Source organism: Myxine glutinosa, chromosome 4 (genome assembly GCF_964187855.1).
Source record: "Myxine glutinosa chromosome 4, kmMyxGlut1.1, whole genome shotgun sequence".
Classification (NCBI taxonomy): Eukaryota; Metazoa; Chordata; class Myxini; order Myxiniformes; family Myxinidae; genus Myxine; species Myxine glutinosa.
Window position 1 is genome coordinate 164637177 of NC_136264.1, and position 22429 is coordinate 164659605.

The following is a 22429-nucleotide window of genomic DNA, read 5'->3' on the forward strand; positions in this document are numbered from 1 at the left end:
ATAACATCTAACCGCGATCTATAACAATATATACAGACTTGGCATTTAATATGGAATATTTTTTTTGTGGGGGTGAACTTACTTTTCAATATGACTTAGAACCAAATGTTCATTGGAATTATGTTGAAATTATTCTAGATTTTGTTAATGTGACCTTTAAAAGAAACAAAAACCACATTTGACATTTCGAAGCAAATAAATTGATCCTTGAAAGTGATGCAAACTGATATTGAACTCAATTCACGGACAGTACTGTGTTAAACTTCTGTGTGTTTTCCAGAAGTATTTCTTTATTTTGCACATTAGCCAATTTTTTTTTAACAAAAACAAAAGTTAAATTACGACTGTGATTACGGACAGTAAAATTACAGTTCAGTACGTCGTGTAACCCCCACGAGCATTCAGGAGAGCACGTACACGTCGAAGCATGAGGCATGCTGTTCACGAGATTTGCCAAGGTTTGGACAGGAATCGCTTGCCATGCAGTGACAATCGCCTGCTGCAATTCACACACAGTGGTGGGCTGCTGGTCCAAGTTGTCGATTTGACGCGTTAATTCTGCCCACAAGTTCTCTATCGGATTCATATCCGGGGACATGGCAGGCCACTCCATATGCTCTACACCACGGTCAGCAAGAAAGTGTTGGATCATGCGAGCACGATGAAGCCATGCATTGTCATCTTGGAAGACAAAGTTTCCTCGAAAGGCGACACGAGCAAATGGAAGCAATGTTTCTTCCAGAATGGCCCTGTACTTGAACTGGTTCAGGTTTCCATTCAGAACAACCAGGTCAGTTTTGCCCCCTGTATGAAAAGCAGCCGAAACGGTCACCCCACCACCTCCAGCTTGGAATCTTGGCACTATACAATCTTCGTTGTAGGCTTCATGCACTTGTCTGCGCACTCAGACATGGCCATCTTGACGATAGACCAGAAATCAAGACTCGTCACTGAAGATCACGTGATTCCAGTGTCCTGGCTGCCATTGACGGTGCTCTCTGGCCCACTGCAATCGGCGCTGGCGGTGTTGTCTTGTCAGGCGTGGTTTTCTCAGGGGACGCCTGGCACGATAGCCTGCTTGAACCAGTCGTTGATTGACTAGCCTTCTGGATACAGGCACATTTGTTAGTTGCTGCCACTCAGCCCTAAGCCGATTAGCTGACTTGGTACGGCCGTGACTATCCAGTGCAGCTGGTGATCATCCCTCCTTGTGGTTCTGCGGGGACGTCCTGGCCTCGATATTGGAGGAGGGACACCCCTCTGAGCATTTCGTTTCGGGATCTTTGACACCTGACCTTGAGTGATACCATACTGCCGAGCAATAGCACGGTGTTTCATGCCGGAATTTCGTAAAGCCACCACTCCATGACAAACAGCATTGTCGAGTTGACGGACCATCTCCAGAGGAAGCCGCAATAACTTTTGTAGACATGCAGCAGTTGTTTTCCACTAATACAGAACGCAACAACCCTTATATACCCGATTGTGAAGTCAATCGTCAAATGTACCTGTCCGTACATTTTGTCATGCCACCTGTGATATAATCTGATTATTGACTTCTTGCTGCGACAGACAATCAGTGACATGGTTCTTTCAACAAATAAATCACCAAAGTGTAAAAGAAACTCACCAGATTGATATTCTGACTTCAGAAAGGAAACCCAAGTCAAGAAAAAAAAAAAAATTCCATATTAAATGCCAAGTCTGTATATATACATATATATATATATATATATATATTATATATATATATATATGTATATTGTATATATGTGTGTGTGTGTGTGTGTGTGTGTGTGTGTGTGTGTGTATGTATGAATGTATATGCGTATATGTACACATGTATGTATGTACTGTATGTATGTATGTCTGTACATGTATATATGTATGTGTACATTTTTATTTTTTTTACCTTGAAGGCTCCAGTCACGGACTCTGTAGGTAGTCCTCATTGAGGCCAAGCCTTAAGTAAAAGAGCTGATTTGATAGTAAAGTGAAGAAAGAGAGAACAGTCTAAGAGTTTTTGAGGAAGTAATAAATATATATATATATTTATTTTTTTATTTTTTTATATTTATAAATAAATAACATTTATTTATTTATTTATTTATATATATATATATACTCCTGTGGTTGGTGATACCAATCACCAAAGTGTTCCTATGGTTGGCAGTGAGTGCCCCGGAAGCAGTGGCAGAAAGAGAGTGGCAATTCTATATGTGTCATAATTGCATGCTTGGTCAGGGGTTACAGATAGCTCAGATGGCAGAGCACTGGTACGATTCACCAGAGGACCTTTGTTTGATTCCCGGTCTGGGTGCATGTAATTTTCCCAAATGGGTCGATTGGATTTATGTATGTTTATAATGGATATTATATATATATATATATACACATATTTATATTTATATATATATATATGTAAATATATATATATATATATATATATATATATATATATATATATATATATATATATATATATATATATATATATATATATATATAAAACTGTGAGAAATAGTAGAAACTCCACAGTACGAGCAGGGCGTCTCATTTGCATTAAATAAATAATCGGGAGGTTAAATCAGACGCGGACGTAGCTTCAGGACGTCGATCTTTAATTTGACAAGCTTTCGTTTTTAGAAATCCTGAAAGAAGAAATTTCTTGAAGAAATCCTGACTTCCGTTGAACTTGGGGACGACTAAGAAGAAGACCTTTGTTGGTCGAAAGCTTGTCAAATTAAAGATCGACGTCCTGAAGCTACGTCCACGTCTGATTTAACCTCCCGATTATATATATATATATATTGTTGCGGATCTCAACGTCGGCCCCTTTTGTCCTTACCAAGGGGGGATTAATCCCCCTGTCCGCGACTGACAGACGTGAGTCCTGGGGGTCCCAACGCTCCTTCCGGTCGGGAGCAGCCCGGGTATTTGGTCTACGAAAAGTCCCAAGGACCTGAGTGCCACTCCTGACCGCGAAGCAGGGGAGGGACTCCCGCTCGAACCCCGGTTTTAGATGGTCTAGTTGCCGAACGGTTTTTAGCAACCCGAAGTTCGAGTCATTAGCATTCACTAACCCGATTCCGAAACGTTGGCCAAATCGTGCCACAGGTACTCAATGGGGAAATCACAAAGACGATCGGACGAGCATGAAGAAGAAGACAAAGGTAGGAAATAACAGGATTTATTATTATTTACACAAGACTAAAGGAAGAGAGGCAATCAAAGTAATATACAGAAAATGGAAGGAACAGAGGGACACATAGCAATTTCTAGCTTATCTATACAGGCTTAACTTATACCCAGGACAATACAGACAAGACAAACTCACGTACACAAATGGATGAATGAGGGCAGGAACGAATGGCTGGAAGGAGAGGAAGGTTCAGCTGGACGCAGGAGAACGGCCGAGCCGGGAGCGAGCAGCCGCCGACTCTCCACCCTCGGGTCCACACCGCCGGGATGTTCGCAGCAGCGCGTCGAAGCTTGACGTGGTAAGGCTGGTTGGAAACAGCGTCTCCCTCACTCGTATTCCCGCAGGTTGCACGTCTCTCTTCACCAACTCAACCGCCTTCCTGACAGAAACTCCCTTCGTGCTCCCTCGCTCATCTGGCTCCCTCAATCGTCTGCTGGTGGGAGCTTCCACCCCACGGGTTATATAGCCACGCCCTACCAAGCCATGGCCACACCTTACCAAGCCGTGCCCACCGAGTCCTGGTTTGGCGCAAGGGCTTCCTGGCTCCACCTCCTGAAGACGATGGGCTGGCCACGCCCTTCTCCCCCGAGTTGACCGCGTGCGTAATGGAGTTTGGGGCGATGGTGATGCCAATAACCCCACCCAAAGGGCAGCGAACGCTGCCTGGCAATTGCGTTTTTGGTGGCAATTGAAAGGGGATTCTACCTTATTCGATCCGGTGCAATGCAGTGTCAACTAATGGGCAACAGAACCTGAAACTGGAACACAGAATAAGGAAATAACTATTTAGAAGGGTATATGATTTTCTACGTGCATGCGATGGACTAACTAAGGGGACGACCTTTGACCTTTACACAAATGGAGGTATTTACAAGAATTACTACTACTAGAGGGTGATATTTACAAACACAGGATTCTCAAATCCGCAACAATATATATATATGTATATATATATATATATATATATATATATATATATATATATATATATATATATATATATATATATATATATATATATATATATAAATATCGTCCGTCTATACGACGAGTACCCTCGTCCCTCTATACAAGGGGAAAGGTGACCCTCTGGAGTGTGGCTCGTACCGAGCGATAAAGTTATTGGAGCATGGAATGAAGGTATTGGAAAGGGTGTTGGAGAGGAGGATAAGGAACAAAGTGAAGATCGACGAAATGCAGTTTGGATTTATGCCAGGAAGAGGAACGACAGATGCGCTTTTCATTGTGAGGCAGTTGCAGGAGAAGTACATGGAGAAGAGGAAGAAGTTGTTTTTTGGGTTTGTTGATCTGGAGAAAGCATTCGATAGGGTTCCACGCAAAGTATTGACATGGGCATTGAGGAAGTTAGGAGTGGAGGAATGGTTGATCAGAGTAGTGATGGCAATGTACAAAAGAGCGCGCACAGCTGTAAGGACGAAGGACGGGAACAGTGGTGAGTTTGAGGTGAAGGTGGGAGTGCATCAGGGGTCGGTACTAAGTCCACTACTATTTGTAGCTGTGATGGAGGTGCTGGCTCAGAACGTAAAGGAGGGTTTACCGTGGGAGTTGTTGTATGCAGATGATCTGGTGTTGATTGCGGAAAGTATGGATGGACTGAAGGAAAAGATGAACAAGTGGAAGGAATGTATGGAGACAAAAGGTCTGAAAGTGAATATCAGAAAGACGAAGGTGATGGCAAGTGGTAAAACATGTGGTGAGGTGGAAAGAACTGGGAAGTGGCCGTGTGCTGTGTGCAGGAAGGGTGTCGGAGTGAACTCCATTCAATGTACAATGTGCGCTGAGTGGGTTCATCAAAAATGTAGTGGTCTGAGAGGGTCATTTACCAGTGTGGCAGCTATATTCAAATGTAAGGTGTGCACAGAGGGAGCTGCAGATGGAGGAAATGTTGAGTTGGATCTTGGAGACGGCGTGAAGCTGGAAGGTGTGAAAACATTTTGCTACCTCGGACACATGCTGAATGGAGAAGCTGGATCAGACTCGGCAACGGTTGCTCGAGTGAGATGTGCATGGAAGAAGCTTCGGGAACTGAGTGGCGTGCTGATGAGGAGGAGAGTGTCGCCGAAGCTGATGGGAAAGGTGTATGCTGCCTGTGTGAGAAGTGTTATGATTTATGGGAGCGAGACATGGGTAATGAACGTAGAGCAGCAACGAAGGCTGGAAAGGGAGGAAATGCGAATGGTTCGATGGATGTGCAGAGTATCGTTGAGAGAGAGGAAGACAAATGATGAATTGCGAAAGATGATGGGAATATTGCCTGTGATTGATGCTGTGAAGAGCAACAGGTTGAGATGGTTTGGTCATGTGTTGAGGAAGGATGAAAGTGACTGGTTGAGAAGAGTGATGGAAATTAATGTAGAAGGAAGTAGAGGACGGGGAAGACCGAGAAAGTCTTGGCTAAAGATGGTGGAAGAAGAAATGCGGGCAAGGGGGTTAACAAGGAGAGATGCAGAAAATAGGGCAAAATGGAGAAGATTGTCATGGGGACCGCAAGGCTAACCCCCGCTCTAGCAGGGAAAATGGCCTTAAAATGCATGTTGAATATATATATATATATATACACACATATATATATATATATACATATATATACACACACACATATATATATATATATATATATATATATATATATATATATATATATATATATATATATATATGTATATGTATATATATATATATATATATATGTATATATATATGTATATATATATATATAATATATATATATGTATATGTATATATATATGTATATATATATATATATATATATAATATATATATATATATATATATATATATACATATATATATATATATATACTGTATATGTATATATATACTGTATATATATATATATATATATATATATATATATATATACTTATATATATATATATATATATATATATATATATATATATATATATATATTTCTATACATACATATATATGTATATGTATACACCAGCGAGATACCCTTGCATAGTGGGTGGGAGGCCATAAGCAAACAGACAATGCAGAAATGGTGAATGCTAAAGCATGAAACCAATAAATTCCACATTCCTGTGCCACCTGTAGTCAAGCATCAAGCATGGACAGCAGGTTCGTGCAGGACTTACACGAAAAACGTACCCATTTGAATGGTTCTATACCCAGTGAATGGTGAAACTGCATATGGCGATCCGAGAATGTCACGCTTAGAAAGTAGAAACCCTCATGGCATTTTGTCATTCACTTTAACTCAATATCTCTATTTTCATTCCAAACAGCATAACTCCAATCACAAATTAAATAGCATTAATATAAAAAAATTAACTTTTACCAACATTCGTGACATAAACATATATTTAAATCCGGATGTAAAGCAGTTCCGTATGGTTGGGTGAATACAATTATGAATTCAAAATCGTAATTGTATTCACTCAATTCCAAACATCATTTCAATCATAAATTGATACTTTAACAAAATACTCTTTTAAATGACGATTGTATTGAGATATTGTCAAAGCAGCTCATTTCCGTCATCTGTCCACTTCTGGATTTGCGGCAGGTTCGTATCGAGTTAATTTCAAAATCATAATTTTATTGAGGAATTTTTGAATCCTCCTACCTACCTTACAACATCCGCTGGGACCCCAAAACGTTCCACATGAGGTTTGGCGCGGCTCGCCCCAAAACTGAGGGAGTAGTTAGGGGACGGACAGACGGACGGACGCTCCTGTTTGATAATTTAGATATATGTATATACATACACATACACACACATGCACACACACATTCACACCAGGAACCCAGGCTGGTTTGTACGCAATGGTAATTTCATTTTCTTCCTTTTCTTTTGCATAAAATAACCCTCTACAACTATCCTACCTAATTAAATACGAGTATCTCACTGTCCATTGGGCATTACTTATTTCCACCAAATATTTTGATATTGAAAAGGCACAACGCTTGATAGCTTTCCTTTATCTGCATAAAACATTGTTAATTTGCACACCATCTGCTTGCTATTAGGTTTGAGGTTTTCTTTGTTGCACGGATAATAATTATCATTGGGCTTTTGTATATTGTTGCAATGTTTTTGTTTCTTTGTTTGTTTTTGCCTACTTGGTCCAACTTTGCAAAGTATTGGCAACTTAATTTTGACAGAGTGATAGTTAAGGCACTGGCATTCTCAAGCATATTCCTTCTGATCTACTTTCGCAAACTTTGCACCCTTGACCACCATAATTCCATCTCCCCTTTCCCTCCACCCATATTCAAAAGGCAATGAGCCAGGCAGCTGAGCAAAAGTTAGACGAACAAATCTTCGTAGCAGTCCAGGCTGTCGGCACTGCGGAAACGAGGGCACGTAGGTCAAATATTTGCGGAAACAACAGCTCAGAATTTCCTGTCATTTTCAGCTGCAAGAGACGTTGATCTCTGACCCACCACACACTTGCCTGTAGACTGTCGGTGCTCGATGCTTTCCATGCACCGATTTTGCTTCTATTAAACCTCAATGTGTCAAAGTCACTTGAGTTGAAAAAAACAAAAATGATGAAAGGATTATTGAATCGAGGAACGTATATCACCTCAGTTGACTTCTCATCCTGCCCCGTTCTTCAATGATGTTTTCCCATTTTTCACACAGACAGATCACAGTGGAAATGTAAGCTTTTATGTGCTACCTTCTAACTTTTGCTTCCTGCACTTGCTCTCATCAGAGTGAGGTGGAAAAAGAAAAGAAAAAAAAAAACACAAAACAAATGGCCCGTCTCATCAACCTATTGAGGCCTGGCTTACGCTCCCCCAAGGTCTTGTTTTATTTCATGATTATTTGCAGCTAATTGTTCATTTGTACACCATCTGCTTGCTGTTATGGTTGAGATTTTCTTTGAGGCACGGATAATATTTCATATCATGCGAGCTTGAATATATATATATATATATATATATATATATATATATATATATATATATATAACATATATTGTTTTTGCCAATAGCCTAATTAATCAGAAAGTTTCAAAGCATGTGAGCCAGTGCAATTTCCCAGGACTTCCTGGCATTATGTTATTAAGTGGCTAATTGCTTTCAGATGCATTTCACCCGACCCCCTCAACATTTGGCCTTCCTTTTTCTTTTCCTTTTTTCTTTCTCTGAAGTCAAGACCCAGTCATTGGTCTACTTGCAAAACTGTTGGCTTTAAGAGCAGGATCACATCCTGTTGTTCTCCTGTTCAATGAGATATTAAAGGATGCTCATAAATGTGTCCAGTGGGCTTCGGTTAAAAACTGGATTGCCTTTTAGGCCCGGGCAGCGATTTGCTAATTACGTTGTCCATCCCCAACAAGCTGATCCCACGCGGTTCCCGTGTTCTTTTTTTGTTTTTTTTCTTGAACTGCCAAGAAAGCAGAGTTTTTAAAACAAACAGACAAACCAAGACCTTTACAGGACGAAGAAGAAAAAAAAATAGGGAAGAGGACATGGAAAAATAACATCTGCAAGGATTTAGAGCTGATTAAGTGGGCTGCTTCGAAAATGGAGCTCCTGAATTTAAATTGCTAACAGATTTCAGCAGCAAACACAGATTTGCTTCTCGGTAGCGCAGGTTTGAGCACTTGGAAACGCAGGCCTGCATGTCAGCTTGCATTCGTGAGCATGGCGGCCCTTTGTTCTATGGCGGCTTTATTACAAGACCTGTTGCCATCGTGTCATCTCCCAAATTGCCTTCAGCTCCCAAAACAGCTTATTTTTCTACATTCTTTCACCAGCCTGTACCCAATTGCCACCCAAGACATATAATTTTTTGCCCCTGTCATCAGTGCTGCATCAGCCCAGGTCCTGATTCAAAGGCAAAGACCGAAGCAGTTGTTTAGAGAAGCTAGGTCAGAAACTGCAATGCCTTTTGTGTTAACACATGTTGCCCACTCTGTGTTATATACACCGCTACCGCTTTGCCTCCGATTGCCTCTCCCCAATGGTTCTCATACATGTTTTATTTCCTCAATGCACTCCCCATGGGTTGCCTCAGCACATCTGGATCTTTGACTTCTTTTTTTTCTTGAATGCTGGTGTGAGTTCCAAACGTCTAAGGAGGTGGCAAATGTGGAAGAGCAATTAACAGGGAGAGGACTGAAAGGTCGTCCTTCCAGATTTCGATAATTACGCAAGATTACATGCTCTTGATTGTCAAAGACCGATGACAAAGCAGGTTTTGATTTTCATAAATATTTCAGCATTTGTGAGTTGCATTTTTATGGCTGACGCTGCATACAAGGAAATGCAAAGCTTTGACAAAAAAAAAACATTCAACGTTTACACATTTCACATTACCATTCGATCATCTCCCGATAAATTTGTTGATCTATTTGGTATTCCCATCCAAACAATTGTCCGACGCTGATGCTGTCCGACCAGGTTGAAATTTCAAATACTGGTTTGGTATGTTAACTGTCTACTAATGTCCATATATTTCATGCTGTTAAAAAATATATTTAGCAAAATATGGATTTGTCCTCCCACTGGAGGAAGACCCTCTCATGATCAGGCCGATTGGTGCTCCTATGGTTGGCAATGAGTGCCCCGGAAGCAGTAACGGAAAGAGAGCGGCAATCATATGTGTGGGAAAATTGCATGCTCAGTCAGGGTCAGAGCACTGGTACGGTTTTCCAGAGGACCTGGGTTCGATTCCAGGTCTGAGCATGTAATTTTCCCATATATATCAATTTAATTATTGAATCCTGTTCATTAATGTAATTGTTTAACATTTAATATATTTTTCTTAGTATTCTGAATATTAAAAGTTTGAGTGGTATTTTTCCCAAGGGCAGGGGCATACCTGATACAGAAGGAAGAAAGTACTGAGTACAGAACAAAATATCAATTTGAGAAGATTTTTTTATTTATATCACACAGACCCTCAATAACCTTTCAACTGATCATTTATGGCCTTGTAGACCTTAACAGGCATTTTGAGACAAGCAAGTGCATGAGGATAACGGGAAGTGGGCAAACCCAACGGATGATGTAAGCAACGTACAAAAACATACAGGGGAAAAAATTCATTCTGATAAATTTAATTTAAAAAATATCTGCTGCATGGTAAAACAAGAGATGTATTGACACAATGATAGCATTAACACTATAGAAAAGTATGGACAGTTACTCAGGGAACTATTACAAAATCCATCCACAAAAGGACAAATTTTGTACCACCCATCCCTCTTCTCTTTTTTTATACAGTGCCGAGGCTCATGGAGGAGCTAGAACACAGACAAATGAGGATGTAACAGAATGAAAGGAACAGTAGCAAGAGGGGCAGGGGGAGAGAGACACTAATAGCACGGTTGAGGGACAAAATAGAGGGAGATTTGGAGAAATAATGGACATGGGGAAGAATGAGAGCTAGGGGGAGGACATAGGGGGTAAACAAACTAGATACAGAAGCAAATTCTCAATCTCAGAAGTGGAAAAAAAAAACTGGCAACCTGGAAAGGGGTGTACTTGGGGAGGATTAACGGGGATAGAAAAGTTGGTGAGGAGGTGAAGAGGTTGGTGAAGGTGAAGTGAAGAAGAGTTGATGTTGGTGAAGAGGTGTCTTGAAGCCCTGGAAAGAAGGGTGAGATTGAAGAGAATGAGGAATTCGGTTTCATGTTCAAGAAAAAAAAAAAGAGGGGAAAATGAGTGGAGGTGAGCACTCGGTCTGGATTTTGGGACATTCATCAAAAGGGGGTGACTGGCAGACTGTGTGCATCCTGCAGAAATCTGGGGGGCAGATCATGGAAAGAGCAGGTGGTAAAAGATCATAAAGGTGGCAGTAGAAGACAGAGAGACCACCGACCTGTCTGTGATGTGAAAGTGATCCATCCCTTTAATTTATCCCCCCTCCTTTTTTGCTTCATATTATTTACCCAATAACTCAATCGTATCCCCATCCAAACCTCCTTTCTCTCCTCCAACCCCATTGTTTCCCCTATTTTCTCTCCATACCATATGGTTCACTTCCAAATCCAAATCAACTGAAGTGCACACCAGAAGTTTCTCAATAAATATATATCACCCTGCTTGTTCCTGAAACATTATACTGCCCTTTGTCATATTTTACATCCACATTTGAAGAACGGCATGCTTGCAAGATGCAGCACCTCCTGCTGGCACTACATTATAACAGCAATTCTTTTTAGTCTATGTGATCGAATATGGCTTGCTCATTTGTGAGTACACTGCATTTTGAACAATTCCATCATGCTCGCTCAACTCGTCCTCGCAGTCTGGTTTACCGGGTTATCTATTTCTATGTCTAACAGGACAGCAGCGAGTGCCCAGTGCAGTGCTCACCGGCCATGAGACCGAGGTCACCTGTGTGGCCGTGTGCGCCGACCTTGGGCTGGTGCTGAGTGGGGAGGCCGGTACGTGCTCTTTTGCAATCTTTTGAACTCCAATCTATGTTTTTATAAAAAATGTTTGTCTTGCCTTTTAAAAAAATTCTCATTCATAAATCTGCAAAAAGCTGCATTTACAAAAGATAAACTGAAAGTTTCACAACGACAACGATGATGCAATTTATCATTTGAAAGGTTTGGAGCATCTTGTTCTTGAATGATTGCTGTATACATTTTCCTTCGTAATAAACCATCTCACGTGGAAGTACACCAATGTCGACTAATGTTTTGTTCTGCATGTGATATATGTACAAGCTCCTCCACGTGCCTAGGATATATGACTAAGCCTATGTGCCTATGTTATGATATGGGTTTTGTTTTTTTTGTTTTTTTTTTGTATAAAAGTTGAGGCTCGTGTAAGAGCTAACACATAAAGCACAAAAACATGAACAGAAAGATATAAAAACATATAATGAATGGAGCAGGAAACAAGAGGGGAAGAGAGAGGGAAGTACACAAGTACAACAACAGTAGAGAACAGGGACATCAGTAGATCTGTGGAAGGGAGAGGGCTGGTGGGGAGAGAAGTTGGTCCATGTTCCTTCCGTTAGTTAAGAAGTGCTCCTTGTAATCATCTCAGACATCATTAAAATAAAGTGATTTTTGTGACATTACAGAGGGCACTTGCCTCTTGCATACAATTGCCGGCGAGCTTCTTCGCACCCTGAAGACCCCCGAGGTTCATCTCCGACCGCAGCTCATGTCACTGACCGTCAGCGGGCCCCTCGTCGTGTGCTACGGCCAATGCCTCATCTGCTGCTACAGTATCAATGGAGAATTGCTTTGTCAAACCAACACGGAGCATTCGACCAAAGTGAGAGCCGACAAGCGTAAAGGAATGATCTTTTTATTCCGAATATAATTTAAATCTCATCTGTGTGATGGCTTTGGATGTGGGTTAAATAAAACCTTCGAATATTCACTTTCCTGTTATTGCCACAAAAAAAGAGACAAATGAACATTTGGCAAATAAAAAAAAAAATTCTGTCCTATTTTATATCAAATTAATTGGAATACCTTCCCAATATCCTCATCTGCTTTTCCCTCATCCTTGTGAACTAAATCCCAATCTTTAAGCTTCTTCATGTGGAAATCAAGTAAGGTTCCCCATTGCTTCTGTTCGTATTATTTTCCTCTATATTTTACCCCTCATTCCAATCCCATCTGGTCGTTGCCCATTTTTTTTTTCCCCAGTCACATATTTTATAACAGATTTATAGCTTTTGAATACTCAGCCCTTTCTCATATCCCAAACTCTTCTCACCCCTGCTGTGTGCAGACATTGGCAGTGAACCATGACGGTGAGTACTTGCTCACAGGGAGTGACGGAGGTGAGGTTGCCGTGTGGCGAACCTGGCACCTCACTCTTCTGCACACATTTCCTATGTGTGATTCGGCGGTGCGGGCACTCGCACTCACCCAGGATCAGAAGTGAGTTGGTGGGAAATTTACCTCCTTTCCATATTCTTTACAGATTTAAACATTAATGAGGGAAGGATGGATCTTATCCAATTTAACTAAACTCATACTTGTTGTAACCTAAGGCCTGTTGTTGGCTTAGCGATTAGGGTGCCAGCTTGGGATCCTAGGATCCTGGGTTTGAATCCCGGTCAATCGCTGAATTAACGCCAGGGTGGTTGATTCAGCCTGTCATCCTTCCGAGGTCGGCAAATTTAGCACCAGTTCACTGGTAATTCCCTCTGTGTCGCAAGAGGCGGCCAACAGGGTTGGTGGCAGGAAGGGCATCCGGCTATAAAACATTGCATCAAAAAGAGGACCACGGTGCCCGATAAAGGCCATCCCCCGCTCTGCGGGGGAAAATGGCCTCTAAAGGTGGTCCTATACCTGTTGTGTCCTACCTCAGTAATACTACTCATTCTGAAAGAAAAACCTCAATCTTCAATCTTTCTCATCCTTCCACTCTTTCCTGGTGTCTCTGTCTAGGGTCATTATCGCTGGGATGGCGACCGGAAGTATCGTCCTCTTTAACATAAACTTCAATCGCTGGCATCATGATTATCAAGAGACCTACTGAGTTGGAACGGCTACGCCACTACGCCCAGTTGGCAGCTACTGACCATGCCATGGGACCGACGACCCCGTAGCATGGTGCAGCAAACCCTGTGCATATATAGCGGTCAATATTTGTACAATGTAAACGTTTTATAGGAGTGGAAAACAATTTATCGGTTGTGAAATGAAGGCCCTCACGGTGTACTACTTTCTTTTCTGCCAGCTAAATGGGGTTTTGACCAAAATCACTTTTTTTGTCGTATGCTTTGTCATGCAAGGTCCCATTATTGCAATTGTGTGTGTGTTGTTAGCATGTTTAAGGGTCTATTGAAAACTATATTTCTGAAAGGGAAATTATTTCTAAATCATCATTACAATGAATATCTATATATTGTATAAATATACTAAATGGTGGCAAAACTATGCAAGAATAAAAAGGAAGTGACAATCACTTTCTCGGTTATGGGGAACCAAAACATTAATGTTTTGTGCTGCTTTTTATTTCGGTGAAAATTGATGTTTTGTGAAGTATATTTCATTGATGGGAGAAAAACTTCCACTGCCTTAAACTACAAACATTACAAACATTACAAACATTCACACCGGTGACGTGACTTTGGCAGACTTTGTGCGTTTACAAGAAACCTTTGCCCGAATGTCATCATTAAGTTATTTCATCGAACAGCTTGTTGGACGTTACGCCAGACGTACAGATTTTACTTGTTTACGAGGACAGTGTCTGTGAAGCACTGCTGTAGTGCTGTATGGTATGGAAAGGCAGGATTACACAAACACAACTTATTTAAATGCTCTTTTGGTAGTTGTTGGCTCGTAGCAATTTTTTCTTTCCGAATTGATTTAACAGAAAATTGACAATTGCAATCGTACTTTTATTCTCGGTGACAATCCAGGTGGTTTCTTCGTAGTCGTCTTCGTTGTTGTCTCCAGCTGCTGGCTGTTTCAAATCGTTGCATCATTTTGCTTTTTCATTTTTGTTTGCCCCACGTGTCAATGCGTTATCGTTCTCACTCACTCACACTATGTGTCGTCAGCAATACTAGAAACAATATCTCTTCGGTGCCTGAGTTAGTCCATCTATTTTATTGTGCTACATCAGGATACACAAATGCCTTAAATGACATTAAATGGAAAGTATGTTTGTACGAATAATACTCTACACATGTGAGATTCATTTGACAGGGTAATGTATGGGTTTAGACAACATGAATGTTTAGTAAGTTATCAGATGTACTCATTTCTTCTGATGCTTTCATGATTTACGTGCATGCCTCAAACAATGGAATTTCGTTACTGCAACATGTTTTGTGCTTTTTGATTTATTTTTTTTTTGGTAAATAAATGTTGCATAACAGTCTGTGCAAACATCGAGTAGATTACAGCATACCAAAGTCAATCAAGGTTATATTAATTTTGGTTGGAATATTTGATGCTGGGATCCCAGGTTTAAATCTCAAACAACAACAACAACAACAGGCATTTTAAGGCCATTTTCCCTGCTAGAGCGGGGGTTAGCCAGGTTTAAATCTCAAAATAATACCGCATTGATTTTTTTGTATAATTTATTGTCCGTATTGACTCTTGTGATCAACGTCTCAATGTCTTCTCCATGATGAAACAAGAATGACTGCACTGTGGTCACAACCTGCGACAAAATACGGTAACGGGCCATTTGTGAAACGTACATTCAAAACACTCTTAAAAGATGAACAGCGTGATTGGGAAACGCACGTTTAATGTGTTATTTAAAAAATTAACTCGATACCTCTCATCCATGGCAGCCTCCACCACAGTTATATCAGAACGAGCTGATTCGTCAGATGGTCACGGAATGTTTAACCCCAATATGGGGCCGTTTAAAAATGGCGTAGCTCTACTTTTCCGGGAAGCACGTACTGTGCATGCTGATGAGCTTGATTAAAGCTTACTAATAATATTTATTCGACATTGATTAGATTTTTCTGGGTCCCTCGCCGTTGAATAACATTCGACCCAAACAAAGCCAATGGAAATCTGATGCAACAAACCCGGAGATTGTACAATCGCCAGAGGCCTACAGGCCTGATGTCTTAGTCCGACTGGAAAACCAAGATGGCGGCCATATTATTTTGTCAGGGTGCCATGATGGGTGGAGTCAAGCATGTGGGTGGGGTCCAGCAGCTGTCTGATCAACAGGTGCACGTTTCAAACATCGACTCCCAACAACAACCACAACACCAACAATAACAACCATGTGGAGCTCTTGTAGGCCTGCTACATGTCGCAGATAAAATGAAAGTGTAAGGACTGCATAGCAAAGGTGACATTGAGCCCTGGCAATGACCGACTTTTTCAATGATATAATAAACACCCCCAGGAACATACCATATAATGGCGTCAAAACTTCGGTGCATTGAAACAACCTCTATAGCAGTTATTATTATTTTTTATTTTTTTATTTTTTTTTGTATACAAGGTCGAGGCTCGTGAAAGAGCTAACATTAATCACACAAAAAGTCAAACCGACACACAAAAAACAAGGGGAGAGGTAGACAAGATGGGGAGAGAGGGGGAAGGACACAAACACAACATTTGAGAGCAGGGACATCGAGAGAACTTTGGGAGGGAGAGGGCTTGGGGGGAGAGGGGAGAAGTATAAAACATATGAACACTGCAAGGACTTCCAGGAAAGAAGTTGGAATTTCAAAAAAGTGTATCTGGGGTGAATTAGCGGGGGTAGAAAATATCAAGCTTTTGAATAGGGGAAGATAAGAGATGGTGGTGAACAGCTGTTTTAAAGACCTGGAGGGAGGAGTGGGATTGAAGGGAGTGGGGGAGTTTGTTCCAGAGGCGGGAGAAAAGGGGAATGAAAGAGTGAAGGTGAGCAGAGAGCCGAGATTTTGGCAGTTTAACCATAAGACGGTTGCTGGCAGATCTTGTGTGACCTGTAGGAATATTAGGGGGACAGAGCACAGAGAGAGCTGGGGGGGCAAGGCCGGAGAGGAATCGGTAGAAGACAGAAAGACCACCAACCTGCCTGCGGTGAGTGAGTGAAAGGCCCTCGGAGGTAGCTTCATCGCGGGAGATTACAATGATTCTGAACGCTTTGGTTTCAACAGCGTGAAGCGGAGCTATGTGTGAGGCAGGATCACCGGCCCAGAGGAGAGATCAGTATTCCATTGAGCTGCGGATGAAAGCCTTGTATGTGGTGAGGAGCTCAGGTGTGCCAAGGAAGGACTTCGCACGACGGAGGATGCCCAGTTGGCGACTGGCTTTGGAGGCCAGATTGGAAATGTGGTTTTCCCAAGAAAGATCATGGCAGATAGTGAGACCCAAAAGCTTGAGCGACAGAACTTCATGGAGAGGATTGTTGAGAAAGTAGATGGGAGGGTTGTCCAGTCGGTCTTTTCAGAGAGACATAGTGAGAGTGTGAGATTTGTCAGGATTGAAAGACATGTTCCACTTGTTTGACCAGTCTGTGATTTTGTCCAGGTCTGCAGAGAGTGAGGAGGCTGCAGAATGCCGATCTGAGGGATGAGGAATGGAGCGGCAGAGTCAATGGGCAATGAGATGATTCATGGTCAATGAGATTAAGGTCAATGAGATTAAGTGCAGTTTAGTATTCAATAATTGCCAACACGTGGGTACTTGCAGCAATACGATGGAGGTGACCATTTTTTGCCACTTCATATCATTGGGCAAGAATATGTACTCAATGCGATATCACAATACACCTCATGTCCGAATACAAAATTTATCATCTTGTACTTTTACAGTCGATACCCTGCCCATTTATGTATGATGAATTACACCACTCATTAATTCCCCTTCTGCCTCCCCCCCTTCACCTGCGGAGCCAACTTCCACATTCTCTTCAATCTCATTCTTCCCTACAGGTCTTTAAGGCAACTGTTCACACCATCTCATATTGTACCCCGGCCAAAACCATGATATTTTATATCCCCGTAAATACTCCCCGCTCCATCATGCCCTCGAACCCCAAACTCACCTCCTTCCAGTTTTTCCTTCCTGAGAGTGTGCTTCTATATCTATCTTGTCTGCCTCCGACCCCCATTCCTCCACACTTCCCTTATTTGTCCAAGTCTCCCGCTATTCTATCCTTCAACCCTGCTCTTGATGTCCACCCCACCCCCAACCCCATCTTTCCACTGTTCTTTTTGTTTTGGTGCATTCTGACCTGTCCAGTATTGTAGCTCTTCCACAACCCTTGACCTTGTATCCAAAAACCCTGTACTTAACCACTGTCAATGCTGTAGCATTACAAGGAACTTCAGCCGAGGAGGAGGCCGCTAACTAAGCCCATCAAGCTTGTGCGATCATGCCATTAACTACCCCCATATCCACACTAATTCTAGATACCTATCTAACTCAGAGGTGTGTGCTTTGTGCAGAGATCAAGTGTCCCTTGAACTCTGCACAAAATACACCCCATTCAACCTCGGGCCTTGCAGTTTCCACATTTTGTCTTTTTTTTTTCTATTTCTGCTTTGAGTGGTTCAGTTCCATTCCGAAGTTGTTGACTGTTGGCTGAAATTGTTGTTTTATTGTGTGCTCATTGTTGTGTCTTGTTGCACATCTGTTTCGTTATGATCTTGTACATTCTGCCTCAGTTTGTATGTAGGCCTCAAACATTAACCGCTTACCCTCACACCCTTTTGTCGTTCTTTCTACCCATCATCTCTTACCATCATTATTCCCACTCTCATTATAACTGACTCTCTCCTTTATACTTTCAAAAAAATACAGTCATGTGAAAAAGTAAGTACACCGCATGTAAAGTTTTGACTTTTTCAACATATTTCAACATACAGCTATTTGATCTTCATTTCAACAATATTGACAGATAAAGGTGATATAATATAAGAAATATCATGAAACATTTACATTTTGTAGTCAATTGTATAATTTAAATAAACATAAATGCAAATTTCGCATGTGGAAAAAGTAAGTACACCCCTAAGTAAGTACATAAAGTAAGTACATCATTCAAATACCTAAAATTAGAATCAGGTGCACCAGCTCAGGTGCAAATGATTCGAACATCGTTAGAGAGGATCTTGGAGGAACCTGTCTTATTTAAACCTCAGACATTTAGTTTGGTTTGCTCTTTGTTGTTGAAGTGTGCGGTGTCACCATGCCGAGATCAAAAGAGCTCTCTGAGGCCTTCAGAAAGAAGGTTATAGATGCCTACTAGTCTGGGAAGGGATTTAAAAAGATCTCCAAACAATTTGAAATCAATCATTCGACTGTCCGGAAGATCATCTACAAGTGGAGAAGATTCCAAACAACTGCCAACTTGTTCAGGCCAGGCCGCCCCAGCAAGTGCAGCCCGAGAGCAGACCGCAAGATGCTGAAAGAAGTCTCTAAGAACCCCAGAATGTCATCACGGGACCTACAGGTAGCTCTTGCCACTGTTGATGTCAAAGTGCACGAGTCTACCATTAGAAAGAGGCTGCACAAATTTTATCTACATGGGAGGTGTGCCAGGAGGAAACCTTTGCTGTCCAGAAAGAGCATCAGGGCAAGACTAAAGTTTGCCAATGAACACCGAGGCAAAGACCAGCACTTCTGGAACAATGTGCTTTGGACAGATGAGTCAAAGGTAGAGCTATTTGGCCACAGTACCAGAAGACATGTTTGGCGAAAACCAAAGACAGCATTTGACCACAAGAACCTGATACCAACTGTAAAGCATGGTGGTGGAAATATTATGGTTTGGGGCAGCTTTGCTGCATCAGGGCCTGGGCAGCTCACCATCATAGAATCCACTATGAATTCCTCATTGTACCAAAGGGTGCTTGAGGATAATTTGAGGCCATCTGTCGGAAAGTTGAAGCTCAACTGAAGGTGGACCTTGCAACATGACAATGACCCTAAACATACCAGTAAATCCACCAAGGAATGGCTGAAAAGAAAGAAATGGAGGGTTCTGGAATGGCCAAGTCAAAGCCCGGGTCTAAATCCCATCGAGATGTTGTGGGGGGATTCGAAACGAGCTGTGCATGCAAGAAACCCCTCAAACATCGCGCAGCTGAAAGAATTCTGCATGGAGGAGTGGGAAAAAATTTCTCCCAGTCGATGTCAGAGACTGGTAGACAGTTATAAGAAACACCTACTTGAGGTTGTTTCTGCCAAAGGGGGCAATACCACCTATTAGAGCCAAGGGTGTACTTACTTTTTCCACATGCGAAATTTGCATTTATGTTTATTTAAATTATACAATGGACTACAAAATGTAAATGTTTCATGATATTTGTTATATTATATCACCTTTATCTATCAATATTGTTGAAATGAAGATCAAATAGCTGTATGTTGAAATATGTTGAAAAAGTCAAAACTTTACATGCGGTGTACTTACTTTTTCACGTGACTGTACAAAATCCCTCTTACCCCATTTTCTGCTTGTTTGGTTGGTTTTGTGTCAATCCTGTTGACCGTGTTTTTGAAAGCTTTTCAACTTCATTCAACACTTTTCCATTCTCATTCAATCCTCATCCCTGCATCACACTCATCCTTTCCAGGCTCATTCCCATCCCCTCCCTTAGGCTGCTGGGCCATTGAAGTTCACGGTTCACGTTTCACGTTTCACGGTTCACGTTCACGTGAACAATCGGACCCTGGGCCATAGGATTTCACGCTTGGCTGTTCACCTGTTCACACGTAGGCCTACAAAATGTACTTGTAAATGAGATCAATTAATACAGACTGAAATGTCAACTAATATTGTATTTTGTAGTGCAGTCAGAACAAAATTAAATATCAATCTTTACATGTTCTATGGCCCCCAGGGAAGAATGATCACTAGCAACAGGAACACATTATTCCAAAATGTCATTGCAAATGACATCAATTAAAACACAATGAAAAGACAAGTAGTACAGGTTTTTGTGTTGCTAATAGCGAATTTGGATTATAAATCTTTACACGTTTCCAACTTCTCACTCTGTCTCTGTCTTTATCACTGTCTCATTCACTCTGTATGTCTGTCTGTCTCTCTCTCTCTCTCTCTCTCTTTCTCTCTCTCACACACACACACACACACTGACACACACACAAACACACATACACACACACACACATTGACACACACACACACACACACAATTAAACAACCACACACACACACTGACACACACACACACATACACACACACATTGACACACACACACACACACACACAATTAAACAAACACACACGCGCACACACCCGAAAACAATAAACCTTAACCTGTCGGTGAATTCAGACGCCCATTCAAGTTCTCCCAAACTTGTGCCTTCTGGTCCTTGTCTTTGTAATCCGCCACACGCGGATCCCACAGCAGGGGCCTTGCTCTCACTAACTCGATCAACTGTTCTCGGTAGTCGTCCATTTTGTTTCGGAAGTTTTGCCCGGATGTCAGTCTAAAAATAATCAGGTCGACCGAGATCTCCGTGTTCACGCATAGAAAAAGTGTGCATGTTCATTCCGCCTTTCACGCGTGAAACGTGACACGTGAAACGTGAAACATGAAAGGCGTTCTATGGCCCAGAGCAAGTCATACTACGTTTGTCCACTTTTCTTTACACGCGTGAACCGTGAAACGTGAACCGTGAACTTCTATGGCCCAGCAGCCTAACTGACCTTTTTCTTCTTCTCAAAAAAGACCAACAAATTAATTTTTATATTGTCACTCATTTAGCTCATTCCTCATGACATTCAGTTCCAAAACGCATTTCACGCATATACAAGGAGCTTTGACACAGTAGTAGGCCATTTGGCCCATCATGCCTATGCTATACCAACCCTAGAAACAATCTCCCATCCACACACATGCTACCTACAAGTCCTGCCAATATCCCAGTGGCCTTCTATCTCTATTGCATCGAGGTATACCCATCTAATTTCAATTTAAACCTATCTGCTCTTTCTGCCGCCACTACCTTTCTGGGGAGACCATTCCATGCATTAACTAATCTCTGATTGAAGGACCCTTACCTTAATACGGTCCGAACTTTCATCTTCATTATTCTTAGACTATGGTCCCTGGTCCTCTCACAGTCTATTCCACTGAAAAACATCTGCACTTATTCTGTCTATATACAACAACACACACAACAGGCATTTTAAGGCCATTTTCCCTGCTGGAGCGGGGGTTAGCCTATATATAGAGTCTATATAGCCTTCATTATCTTAAACATCTCCATCATATCCCCCTCATAACTGCCTCCTTTCTCATGTATGAGGGGCAGTCAATAAATAAGCTTAAAATGTTTTTCACAACTTGTTTATTGCATGTATGTGTGTACCAACTGTTCTTTTTCTATCATAATCTCTATTTATTTCAATGCATTTTTTTCCAGCGCTTTACTAAGGCCTGGATTCCTCTAGAAAATAAAATATATATTTTGGCTGCTTGTGTAGCCATTCGTGCACCGCCTCTTGGACCTCTTCGTCGGATCAGAAAGTGGTTCCACCAAGCACCTCTTTAAGTTGCCCGAAGATGTGGTAATCTGAAGGGGTGAGGTCTGGCGAGTAGGGTGGATGAGGAAGACACTCAAAATGCAGGTCCTCGATTGTTGCAGCTGTAGAGCGGGCAGTATGGGGCCGAGCATTGTCATGCTGCAGCAAAACACCGGTAGTGAGTAGTCCACGACGTTTTGATCTGATTGCTGGTTTCAGATGATTTTAAGGAGGTCGCAGTATGATGCACTGGTGACTGTGGTCCCTCTGGGCATGTAATGCTCGACATGTGGGCCTTGCCT

General features: G+C 41.6%; 1 protein-coding gene across 2 annotated transcripts in view; it reads left to right on the forward strand.

Moving 5' to 3' along the window:
* The window catches only part of LOC137425478 (lipopolysaccharide-responsive and beige-like anchor protein), a 722436-nt gene extending 707396 nt beyond the window's left edge, over positions 1-15040 (forward strand). For both annotated transcript variants that reach the window (XM_068113965.2, XM_068113966.2), the window contains exons 53-56: positions 11518-11619; positions 12270-12466; positions 12932-13083; positions 13597-15040. In XM_068113965.2, the coding sequence (XP_067970066.2) occupies positions 11518-11619; positions 12270-12466; positions 12932-13083; positions 13597-13687 (542 nt within the window). In that variant the 3' untranslated portion in view covers positions 13688-15040. The remainder of the gene's footprint in view (positions 1-11517; positions 11620-12269; positions 12467-12931; positions 13084-13596) is intronic.
* The last annotated feature ends 7389 nt before the right edge of the window (positions 15041-22429 follow it).